The following is a 12998-nucleotide window of genomic DNA, read 5'->3' as shown; positions in this document are numbered from 1 at the left end:
GATACATTTCTTCCTTATTTGTCTTCACTGAGTGCATCTGTGGATCCAATTGGCAACTCAAGACACCTTATAAGAAAATACATGCTTATAAATATCTACATTTAAGATGTCAAGAAAGGTTAGCTATAATTACAGTGATCAATTTAATGTTTTCAATATTTTCCTGATTAAAAATTGAGCTTTAAAACAATTACTATATAGAGACAACATTTCTTTTTTACTAAAAATACTGAAAAGCCTGATGGTAAGGTTTGATTTTGTTTTTTTTAATTTCATTTTAGGTTTTGTATGTGTGTTTTGGTTTTTTTTACTGGGTTTTTTTAGGACAGACTGTGTTTCAACTGAATTGCAAGATACCAGCCATAGTAATTTGGTTGTTGGATCTACTCTCTCTTTCCCTTCTTCAAGTATATAAAATATTTATTTTAACATTTTATATAAATGTATATATGTGTAGCATTCAATTATTTTGTAGTTTGTTTGTGTTTTTTTTTCACTACAAAAATGGCTTCCGGTATTTTTTCAGGTGTCCAAAGATCTTCCAGAAAAACAAAAGGAAATAGAGATTCTGCTTCAGGATTTTGTTGAACTTGATCAACAACTAAATCAAGTGATACTGTGGATAACACCTGTCAAGAACCAGCTAGAGCTTTACAACAAAGTGGGTCAGCCAGGAGCCTTTGATATTAAGGTAAATTTTCCTCCATTTTACAAAAGCATTGGGGTACTTAGTGGTCAAAAATTCAGTTGCAGCATCAGCTGTATCGTGTTTATTAATGCTGTAACTTTGAGGCAGAAGTCAGCAATAGTTCCCAGAAGTTCAAAGCTCTATGAATTAAGGAAACCGTTTATTCTTTTCTGCTGAATGGTTTCTAGTGAGAGGGCTGATTAGAACTAATGATTCCAAGATGATATATAAGTACAACCTATTATTTTTGCCATATTATATACATGAAAAAATAGCCCCAAAAGCCAATGCATCACATTTTAATATAAAGTGAACTAAAATTCATGATATCAGTGTTGAACCATTAAAGCTATTTCATTAAAGCTATTATGACTATATGAAAATCAGAACATTTAGGATAATAATGCAATTCTGATATTGCAAGGAAAGGTATTTAACTGCACAGATAACACTCCAGAATCAATAAAGGAGATTATAACTGTGAAAAAAAAATTGTAATCTGATCTTTGATATATATTTAAGTAGAAAAAAGATCTCTGTGTATGGGTTGACTGAGGCTAGAGGAATTCATGCTGAAAAATACTGTCCAGAATCAACTGGCCTGCTGGGTATAGACTTAGATCTTTGGCCTTGATTTTTATCTATGCATACATGGTGTTCAAATAAACTGAGGAAATATTTAAAGTACAATAGGTAATCAAAATCTCTCAGGTTATAATTTATAGTAGCTCACCATCTTGTTCACATAGGTGAAAATTAAACAGAAGACACTGAGTTTTGTTTTGTATCAATTTGATGGTGCAATTTTTAGCAGAAAATAAAAAATAATGTAAATATTAAAAATGTTCTTGTCTTCCAAGAAATGAAATAATACCTGCTCCTGAAGACATATGGTTTTGCAGAGCATGTTTATTAAGTTTACTTTAACTTAGTTTCTGCTGAGGAACTGGTTTAATGTCCAGACACTTTTTAAGCCATACAATGGCGTTATATAAAACACTGACTCTCAAGTCCTGTTGCAGTCCTATAATTGACAGAATGAGTTCAGCAGTAGCATTCATTCCCTTTCTAAAGGATAAAATTAGTGTAGCTTTTTGCAAATGTCATTATATGTACTGAATGACTGATGGAATTTTGGTTTCAAGAAAACTAACTCCTTATCTCCTGTAGTTTAACAAAAAATTTTAGGTGATTAAAATATTTTTTCTATTTTGTTCCTGTATTTCTAGAATGCTTCCACCATTGAATTTTATATAAAATGGAAAGAGGGGTAAATTTCTACAATTTATAGGACTATTGTTTTCCATACATATTGTGAGTGAAATGTTCTGCTCAGGTCTTCCATCTTGTGGTGATGTGACTAGAATATTTCTGAAAACTGGTTGCAAGAACAGGAAAAAAATGAAAATTAAAAAAAAATTAAAAATCTGTAGTCCTGAAATGGAAGGAGGAAGTCATGTATGCCTTGAGAGATGGGGGACAATGAAGAGCTCCAAAGAAACTGAAATACCCTTTCTCTCTGTGAAAGACACCACCATATTTCTTTCACAGATAAATTTATAACACTTTCCTGTAAAGGTTGACCAGTTTTGGTTGTAGGTAACCTAGCTATGATTATAAGGGCTTTAAGTATTATAAGGACTACTACTATTATAAGGACTGTAATCATATAAAGTGTATTTGCTTCTTATCTGCATGTTGTCTATGTGGATTGCTTTTAAAAGACATAGATTTTAGTTCTTTAAGATGTTGAATTAGGTTTATCCAGACTATAGGTTTCTTTTAACAGAGAGAAACGTTTACATTTAAGACAATTTATTAATTATCTCTGAAAGCAGATTATCTCTGAAGGCAGATCCTCAGAACCTTTTTTTAAGATTTAGCAAAGACCATTAATAACGGGTTGAGTTAAGAATGAGTAGATATAATTGAAGAAAGCAGCCTATTCTCTCCAGCCATTAAGTCCTCTCCTGACTCTTTTGTTTTCTAATCTGTTTTTGCAGAAAAAGTGTTCCAAAATTAACATGAGTAGGTATAAACTTTAACTATTGTATGGTTATTGATTTCTAAAAGCAACAAAGTACTGAATGTTAGAAATCTTCTGACCTCAGAAGCAGGTTGAAATAAATTATAAGAACATATGGAGTTGGATAGGTAGAAGAGAAAGAGGAAGTGGATATGTGTTTATTTCAAATATATTGCTGAGATATATTTAGCTTGCCAGCAATATTTTGTTGAACTAATATACCTTTTTAAAAGCAAGTTTCTTTCATGTTTACTTATATTTAGCAAATTTCAATTATAGAAATTTGTGGTAGCTGAAATTTAAGACTGATACAAAAAATTAAAATGCATCTAAAATACCAATTATCAATATTTGAATGGATTTTCCAGAATACAGTGATTTTTTCTCTCAAAACCATAGCAACCATTGCTTCTGACATGCAGTTACAATCTGAAAACTATCATTGTATTTTCTTCCACAAATCAAGGGATATAATAAATGCAGGTCTTTATCTGATATTCTGATTTAACCTTTTAAATGTTATTGATCTACATAATACATGCATGATAAATATATAAAGGACAATATCTGGGAATTTCACAACTTGCATTGACAACTTTCAATTTCTCTGAATTAATACCAGTTTAAAAGTTCGTAACTTTTTTCCACCTGCAAAAATCAGCTATTTGAAAGAGATGAGAAGTCCCTTAGATTAACTTAGAAGAATAATTAAATAAAATCTCCAGCAGTGTTAACCTTTAATGGTGGCACGAAAGTAATTCCATGAGAGTAAAAAAGGTGCAACCAAAGGTAAAATTATTACATGTTGTTACAGAAAACTTGACAAAATGAGACTTTGAAGACACAATACATAACTGGGCTTGGCTACAGGTACTACAGCTCTTAAATCTACATCTCTATTAGTAATTATGAAGTGCCCAGGGCCATTTCTTGGCCTAGAGGTTAAGTGGTGTAGCACAGCTTGCATCCTTTCAGCAGCACTCCCACTCCCCCAAAAACCTGATTGCATCCCAAGTGCCCGTTGCTGCATCTGTGGCTGGCGCTGATCCCCAACCACGTCTGGTCATTGCCTCAGACCTTGAAGTTTGTCCCATGTTGAAAGCACAGCTCACAATTTAATGGTGTGGGGTTATGCTGAATAACTTGAACATATGCCCTCTCCCTTTTTAGTTCATTACTTCTGTCACCACATGCAAAATCAGGGAAAGATGAAAATTATACGAACATAAGAGTTGTTAAGATCCAATTATTGAGAGATGTGTCTACCCAAATGGAGGTGCAAACATGATCATATGCTGAAGTCAAAAAATACAGATTTTAACTGTAAAATGTGAGGTAGAGAGATAGAATGAAATAGAAAAGAGAGAGGAGAGAGAGAGAGAGAGAGAGAGAGAGAGGAAAAGAGAGACACAGGTTAGGCAGAATATAGGCACCACCCATGGATCCAACACTGTCCTGTTGGTTTTCCTTCACCATGGGCATTAGATGGTGGGGGCCTCAAGTTCATTTAAAACTTTTCACTATGGAAAGACTTGCAACCTAAGGAGTTGGTTAAAGGAATTGGTTAATTGGTCATCACTGGCTAAACAGTTTGTGGTTCCAGATGCTTAATACCTGGTGTTTCCTACACTGGAATCCTAAAACATATGAAAACATACATAGAGGGATGGGCTCTTCCCCCCTTCACAGTGATGCAATTAGAAAACAGAAGAATAGAAGATGCAGACATAAGGAGATTTGACAAGTCCAGCATGCTCCTTGGCCACCCATGTGGAGTAAGACCTTGTGGTGACCAAGGTATATACCAGGTGATTTCATAGTCCTACAGTCCCTGGAACGTTCTGTCATTTGAGGTTTTGGGCAACATGTTAGCTTCTAAAGTATGTACAAATGTCAGTTTAAAAAGCAGCAAAATATGTTAAGAAAAATGTGAACATTTTTAAATTGAAATGGTTTTTTTTAGATATTCAGTCCCAGAAAGCATAATGTATTTTGCAACAGTATTTGCTATAAAATACATTTCCTGCTGATTTTTTTTTTCCTTTCAGCTCATTCTGCTATCATAGCTCTACACTTAGTTCAAAGAATTACAGTATGGCTCAATAAACCCTAATATTTTATTTTATGCCATTATGATTTGTCTCTGTAATTTTCTTGGCCACAATTAGGACCCTCATCCTCAGTTAAGCATGACAAATTTTAGCAAATTTGGTGTCAAAAATCACACTCATTTCTCAATACATAAGAAATGTATGTATTGAGTAATAGTAGAGAAAGGATTCTTCATTCTCAGGCTCTAGAAAGCCTTCACTTATTATTTTCATCCTTATTTACAGTTTTTCTTCTATAAACTATCAAATATATATTTTTTTAATTTAAGAAACTATCCAAATAAATCAACATTGAAATGCATGTTTGCAGGCTACAGATGTAAAGAATTAGGATAGATCTTGGTTCTTTGTGTTGAATATTTTTTACCACATTGACGTGATCATTTCCAATAATAGCATAATATGTAGCCTACACCTGTGAAATACTCATATGCATGGAGAAAGCATGAAATCTACATATATAAGAAGTCTTGACTCCTCTGCTACTTGAGAGCACTGGAACACTTCCAAGTTTGCAGTGTACCAGCTTCTCCTGCATGTAGGATTTATTTCATATTGTGCCTTTTACAACTCTGGTTTCCCAAGCTTGACAGTATGACTCTGTCTAAGTTTGTTCTTTGACCTGGGTTTACCCTCATTCTGATAGCTATTTTGCATGATTTAGTATTCATACTTCACCAGCTTAGATGGTATCATCATGAATTTCCAATTTTACAAAATGGTGCCAAGGAAATAGTACAACAGTTGTTTACATTATAGCATGGTAAAAGATTGGAGTACTTAACAGAACAGTTCTGTTTACAATACAGCTTCTGCCAACATTGGTGTCTAAGCTGTGGGTGTTGCAGCCACAGTCAGTGGATGCAGCCATGGCAGGAGAACCTTTCACAAATTACATGCTGAAGTTCAGCTCTTACTATCTGATTGTTGTTTACATGCTGGTACTTTTTTTTTCTTCTATCAGTAACTTCTCTCAATACTATTGACTATGTAATGCCTTGATTTTCCTGGTCCTGCTTTCAATCCATGTTGATCAACTTGATTTTTCTTCCTCTCTCAATAAAAAATCCACAGCTAAAGATGTGCATTTTCTAACTCCTGCACATTCAAATACCATGGTTTTGCTGGTTGTATTGCCTCAATCTTTATTCATATAAGTAAACCTGAGTCCTAGGAAGTGATGGCTGCTTTTCAACTCTTAATGCAACCATATCCCCTCAGTGCAAAGCTAAGGCCCTGCAGGATAACATGGGTGACATTAAATACAGTCTGTCAGTGAAGGAATTTTGACATGAGGAAGTTTTATTTAGCATTTTCAGATCTCCCTGGTTCCTGACCCTAGCAGCACTATCTCCAATTTTTCCTTGCTTCTTGGGCTCTAAAAGGATCACCTTGCTTCTTTCAAGTCTGTGGCAATTTCATAGTATTTTTATACACATTTCCCTGGATACTTCTTTGGTATTTTGGGCTAGAAATGTGTGGGATAGCCATCTAACAGCAGGAGATAGTAGATTTAACAGCAGAGAAAGCTGTGTATCAATTACTGAAACATGGCCATCCATGAACTAATAGAATGGTATCCCCCTTCCCTGACCAATATTTTGCCAGGTATTCTTTTTTTTGTGAAGAATATTAATATTAAAAAGAGCCCCTAAAGCCCACAAATGTTGCTGGGCTGTTAAAATATTCTATGAAACATTTATACAGAAACAATTACAACTTTTGCATGCGGTATGGCAATCCTGCAGCTAGCTTTGAACAGTCAGCAATTTGTCATCTCTGCACAGAATTGGTGTAGTTGGTTCAGTGTAAGGTCAGAAGATACTACTCTGGTCATCCAGTCAGACCTGCTTTATAAAGTCATCCTTTCCATTTTCTGGCTTATTTTCTGCTTGAACTGCAACACACCTCTCTCAAAAATAATAATTTAAAAATCCCAGATAAAACCAAACCAGCCAAGACTGGTTTCTAATTTCCACATATGAATAGTCATCCACATCTCCTGGTAAATTACTTCAATGGTTGAGTTAAAAACCTGCACATTTTTCCTCAGCTGAGTTTATTTAACTCTATTTCTCTGTCACTGCTTTGTTTGCCAAACTAGAGAAAGGTCCAATACTGTATTAATAAACAGTAATTAATTTCTTTCACAAAACTTATTTGTTCACCATCAGTAGTGTTCTAATTCAGACAAGAAAGCAAATATGGAATATCTAATTAGTATGAGTTCAAAAAACAATTATTGTAGTGGTCAAACAATTATTTTTTTTTTGGTCCTGAAAATAATATGGTTATCTTTAATCACAAGCTTTTTTGGCTAAGTCAGATAATCAGTCTAAGTAGGTGGAAAATATTGCTATAATGGAAGTCATAGTCGCTTCTTCATTGTCTCCTTAACGGGACATTTAAGGACATACATGAGCGCTTTGAAATCTCTTTATTCTGATCCAGTCATTCAGATTTAATATACTTAAACCTTTTAGGGATACATTATTCTGAACATGTGGATATAGACCTATACTTTACACTTTGAAACAGCTTTGCCTACGGCATCAACAATCTGTGGAGCTCCAAAGTTATGGCTCAAGGAAGTTGTGCAAATACTGACCTTTATATCATCCTACTGACTGCTCTGTTGAGATTTGTTTACTTCAGTTGCAAGAAAAAAAAGGTGAATCTTGGAAGTAATGGTGCTCTAGTTGACAGCATAAGAAAATCTAAGCAACTTTTTTTTCTTGATTTATCCCGGTTTTCTTTTCCTCTAAATATTTATTTCTTGATAGTCCTGGTCAATCCCAATTCTGCGTATGAGAGGACTCCAAGTCACTGAGAGTTTTGATTAGAGATTCCCAGATGTCTTGCTTACAGGAAGAACCCTAGAAAGCTTCAAAGCATGGTTAAATTCATACTGTATTTCAAAGAACAGAGTGAGAATAATAGGGTTTTCTTAAGTATATAAAAATCAAAATAACTGGATAAGACACACCAGAAGTAAAAGCTTTCTTATTACAACCTACTCCAACTGTGACTAAGATAAAATTAACATTTTGCAATCTGTTACAGTCAGGTTGCACTTTTTAAATGTAGTCCATGTAACATTTGTGGTGTGCTAAGGCTTTAAATGGGAGTTAAAAGCTTTGTTACAGCCAAAAAAAATCCAACTTCTTTGTATTATGTATATAGTAAAGATGTTTTATTGTGTTGTGATGTAGTCAACAAGACACTATTAGTCAAAAACAATTTTAGAAACCCAAAAAAGAATGTAAAGAATGGCAAGTATGTTTGTAAGCTAAGAAAAGCTTACAAATAGGCTAACGCTTTTATGGTTTTAGTTGCTCATAAATTTTAGCTGTTACTGTTGATTATTTACTTTGTTATTTAGTGTTTGAAATCTAAGGGTCAGTACTTTTTATAGTCAAATAGTCAAAGTCATCTGAAAAATTTAAATTCACAGATTTCTTCAGCCTTGCTCAATTAACATAATAAAACTTGTTTTCTTATGCTCTGCAGTTGTGCAGTCCAGAAACACCTTAGTTAACCTAGAAAAGAGGTATCTAGTACCTCTGATATCTTTTATTACTGATAGTTATTACTGATAGCAATCTTCATTTAATAATATTTTCAATTTTTTTTCCCTCTAAAACATTCTAAGTTTCTGAGGCAGTGAGATTTTATTTTGTGAATTCCTACTTCAAATACAAAATTTTGAAAGGAAAAAAATGCTGTAAGATAAATTGAACAGTAATTTTTTTAGTGTTTAAAAGAGTTCTGGAACATACTCTAATCTTGCCAAAGATTAATGTATTTTAATTTTAGGTTTGACTAGTGTAGTCCAGAAAACAAAGGATGAATTCTATATTCTATATATTCTATATTTTAAATGTCATTTCACCTTCTTAGTTGTCTATTATATTCTTAAAATCAATACTTTTTGATGGTAGAAATAATCTTAAATTAGTGTAAAAGGTACATTAACTAATTTGGGTCAAAGTGTACGTAAAACAGAAGCTTTTTTTTTTTGTTCTCTCACTTTTTAATTTTTCTTTTTTCTCTTTTTTTTTTTTTTTTCTTTGGTCACTGGCAGCAAATGGAAAAAGTACACACGAAACATCGTATAAGGAAATTAAAATACAGATATTTACCCAACCTTATTTCATATTCCTCTCTGTCTGTTTGAACAAGCTTCACAGGGTAGTCAAGGCAGACATACAGTAAACAGTGTTTAGGTTTTCTTCTTTTGCATTTCTGGACTTTAACAATATGCATATTACCATTGTATGCACTTACATGGAGCCCATTTACATTTAATACATTCACAAATTCTTTGCCACTGCAATGATTTACTCTTTTAAGGACCAAATGGCCTGGGATGCTCAGCTTGATTCCAGTTTCCCTGCAGTTAAAAGAGGAGCTGAAACTATTGTATTCCACCTGAAGAGACAACCTCATCCCTCATATTCTGCAAACATCTGCAGCTGGCGCTCCTTTCCTCTGCTGCAGAGCTCAGGATGTGTGGGACAGAAGGAGGGATATGGGGAGAGGACACAGAGGAGAGGAGGGAGTCAGCACTGCCTGCTCCTCCTACCTGTTGAAAGCCTTAGAAGTCATCATCCCTCTTTCTAAGCATAGGAAATGGTTAAAGCTGCGCTTTCTGGGAATTCTTTCTGGTCTTCTGCACTGCCATTTCCCCTGGAAAACAGTTTTCAGGGTGAGTATGACAGACTTATTATAGATGATGAGGACATGGTAAAGATGGACAGAAATGCAAGTCCCATTTAAGGAATGGATGGAGAAATGCCACTTCTGGATAGGAAGGGAGCTGGCAGAATGCAGAAATTCATGTTTCCACTGCTAGCTCACTGAACACCCTGCTGACCCTTTCAAATCATCTTCTCCAGGCAATACAACAAACCACTTTATATTTTCCAGCCACTTTTGGCTCCAAATCCTCTTGCAATCTCAATGGTCCTTTCTCACTGCTTACTCAGTTTCCCAATCTTTTCCCTTTACTCCCTCCTTACCTCTGGGTCATCACTCACTCCTCCTGTCCTCCTCTCCACTTGAGTCCTTTTCCAAGGCATATACAGCCTTGATTTTTGCTTATACTACTTCAAACTCTTTGTGAGTGTAGCATTTATATCTGTTTACTTTCTGTGGTGGTCGCTTGTCATATATTTTAAATAGCATAATGAGTTTATTTTTGGCAGATAAAAACTGACCATCCTTAACAAAAAAATTAATACCTCTTTATTTTTAAAAACTAACACGTATTTGGATTTTGTCCTTGATAGCTTTGAATGACAATAAGAAGGCTGTCAACTCTTGTCAATCACTTAATTATATACTAGACAACCTTAAGTTAGAACAGAAGAGAAGAGCAAGGCTGAGGAGTAGCAAACCTAATTCTAGATAAATAAAAGAAAATTACTCCACAAGAGAGAATGAAAATTCCAAGTGGACATTGCTGCATTTTTCATTCATCAGTCATCATTTGTCAGTTTTTTCTTGACAGTCTAGGCCCAGATAAGTCAGATTTTTACACTTTACTGATTCTTTTACCTTTTCACTTTGCTAACATACTTTTAAAGGAATAGTTTTGAATACAATAAGAGGAAGTGTAGTTTGTCTACAAGAGCACATTAGAAATATGTACCTCAGAGATCTGTCTCATATGCTGGCATCAACACCTGATATGGCAAAAGGCTGAACTGGGAAAACTTCTGATGATGAAATTTAAACTACCTATATCTTGATATTCTGTACCTAAATCAGTTATGGCTTCACCCTGAAATTTTCTTATGAACTTCAAGGAGAAGCCCAATCAATGTTTTGTTTGTGAGCTTTGAGCATTTGAAGTGAAGTTAATACCAAAGCTGTAGCTTTGCTTCAGTGTTTTCTAAGATAAGAAATTTCCTCTCCCATTCAACAAAACACAGTTTTCTAACTTTGCACTATCATTTTCATATGTTCTATTCTTAATGTAAAACATTCTATCTCTTCAAAACACAGTTCTTGAAAGGCCTTGGATATATTCTTGATAATAGCATATTTATGAAACAGTAACTCTTCATTTGTAAGATTATATTTTTTCTCTACTGATCACAAGCGATTTAAAATACTTGAATCTGAAGAGGAGCTCATTCAAATGAGCACTTACAGCTGCACAAGGTCCTATTAGCTTCATTTGCTTTGAATTGATTGCTATGTAATACATATTAGAAATAGGCAATGTATGTCTTCATAGTTTTTTGTACATTGGAAATGATACAAAGTTTTTGTACCTGATAAATATTTAAATGTTTGGTTTGGCTGATATTTTGGGAGATATTTGAGCAAAAAATGGTTTATTTTTTACTTGTTGATTTAAGTTAAAATAAAGATGTATGCCTAAAGTGATCTTAGTTCTTTCTCACTAAAGTGATAACGTGAAAATCACTCAATCCTGTTGCAGATTTTGTGCTAAACTTCCAAGAAAAGGCAGTTTTAACATTGGGTATAGTGGTGTAAAACTTCACTCTTGTGAGATGCTCTTGTTAAGAGAGTAACTGCTTTTCACTGGAAAAATTTTGCATTTCAAGACACTTGGCAGGGCAGGTGGGAATACTTTCTAAACAGTTGTTGTGGGTTAATGATGGCAGGCAGCTCAGCCCCACACAGCTGCTTGCTCACCACCTGCTCCCCTCCCATCCCTACGCTCCCAGTGGGATGGGTAAAAGAACCATAAGAGCAAAGATGAGAAGACTGGGGGGTTGAGATAAAGACAGTTTAACAGGTAAAACAAACTTGCCCATGCAAGCAAAGCAATGAAGGAATTCATTCACCAGTTCCCAAGGGCAGGCAGGTGTTTAACTATCTCCAGAAAAGCTGGGCTCATTTACAAGAAACAGTTACTTGGAAAGACAAGCTCTTTTACTCCAGATGTCTCCCTTTCATCCTTCCCCACAGCCTTTATTGCTGAGCATTAGGTTATATGGTCTGGGATATCCCTTTGGTCAGCTGGGGTCAGCAGTTGCCATTGTGTCCCCTCACAGTTTGTTGTGCACCTCCAGCCTGTTTTCTGGCATAGCAGCATGAGAAACAGAGAGGCCTTGGGTTTGTGTATTTTTTTGTGAAACAGAGAAGGCTTTGGGTTTTAGCTCAGCAACAGCTAAAAGATGCCTGTGTTATCAACACTGTTTTCATTGTAAATGCAAAACACAGTGGCATGAAGGCTGCTGTGAGGAAAGTTAGGTTCATCCCAGCTATGCCCAATACATCCATGTAAGCCTGGGCCCATCTGAATAGCATTTGCTTACAAGTTCTTTTTATTCTTTCTAATAAGAACTTTCTTTTTTTTCCAGATGAAATCAATGGTTGTGATTCTAAAAAGATCAACTTCTGAGAACATACTTATTTATGGAAATTAAAACAAAAGGCACTATCAATCAGACTGTGGATATAACTTCTCCATTTTCATTTGCAAACCAGGAAGTTGAAAATGAGCCAGCATTCTTTCCATACTATAATAACAAATATAATAACATAAATTATACTATGAATTCTATTTACTGAAACCTACCTCCACTTCTGCTGTTGAAGTAATGTACAGGAGCAGTCTTTGCCATTCTTTCCAGAGAAACTGTTGGAAGATAAATGGCAAAAATACATCCTCATGCACATTCTTTTAAAATGATTTATGAAAGACTAATACCAGAAGATGGGCATATCTAAAAACATGTTACAATCAACAAACCAGTGCTAGACTAGTAACAGATTTTGATTTTGATTTCTTTCCTAGTTCCTTTTTGTAGCCAGAAATTCCTCTGAAAATTATTCTTTTATAAACTTGAAAAGAGAATGAAAATTTGCAGCTAAGTCATGACTAAGAAAGAGAATAAGCAACTAAGAATTTGTTAAAATAAATAACTATGTAAATTCTTCCCACACAAGTGAAATTACTTTAAAATCAGTTTATTGAATAAAACTTCATTATTTATGCAATAAATGATAATAAATTCTGATTTCTCTTTCCTGTTTGCAAGAAGAAATTTCATGGCTCAATATTTTATAATTATCACCAAATTCCTCTTGCTAGTCAAGGTGCTTGTGGTGTACCCCATATCTGCTACTGTGTTGATCTAAATAACTTTTCTTGCTCCAAAGCTGCTGTTCTTTAACACCTAAGAGCACAGAA

At 34.6% G+C, this 12998-nt stretch overlaps 1 protein-coding gene across 16 annotated transcripts in view; it reads left to right on the top strand.

The window, feature by feature from the left end:
• DMD (dystrophin) overlaps positions 1-12998 on the top strand; it is a 1151138-nt gene that overhangs the window by 789703 nt on the left and 348437 nt on the right. For all 16 annotated transcript variants that reach the window (XM_077781657.1, XM_021553010.3, XM_021553014.3 and 13 more), the window contains one exon: positions 527-691. In XM_077781657.1, the coding sequence (XP_077637783.1) occupies positions 527-691 (165 nt within the window). The remainder of the gene's footprint in view (positions 1-526; positions 692-12998) is intronic.

The sequence above is a fragment of the Lonchura striata genome, chromosome 2 (assembly GCF_046129695.1).
Source record: "Lonchura striata isolate bLonStr1 chromosome 2, bLonStr1.mat, whole genome shotgun sequence".
Classification (NCBI taxonomy): Eukaryota; Metazoa; Chordata; class Aves; order Passeriformes; family Estrildidae; genus Lonchura; species Lonchura striata.
Note: the sequence above shows the minus strand (reverse complement) of the source record. Positions and strands in the feature narration are given on the sequence as shown.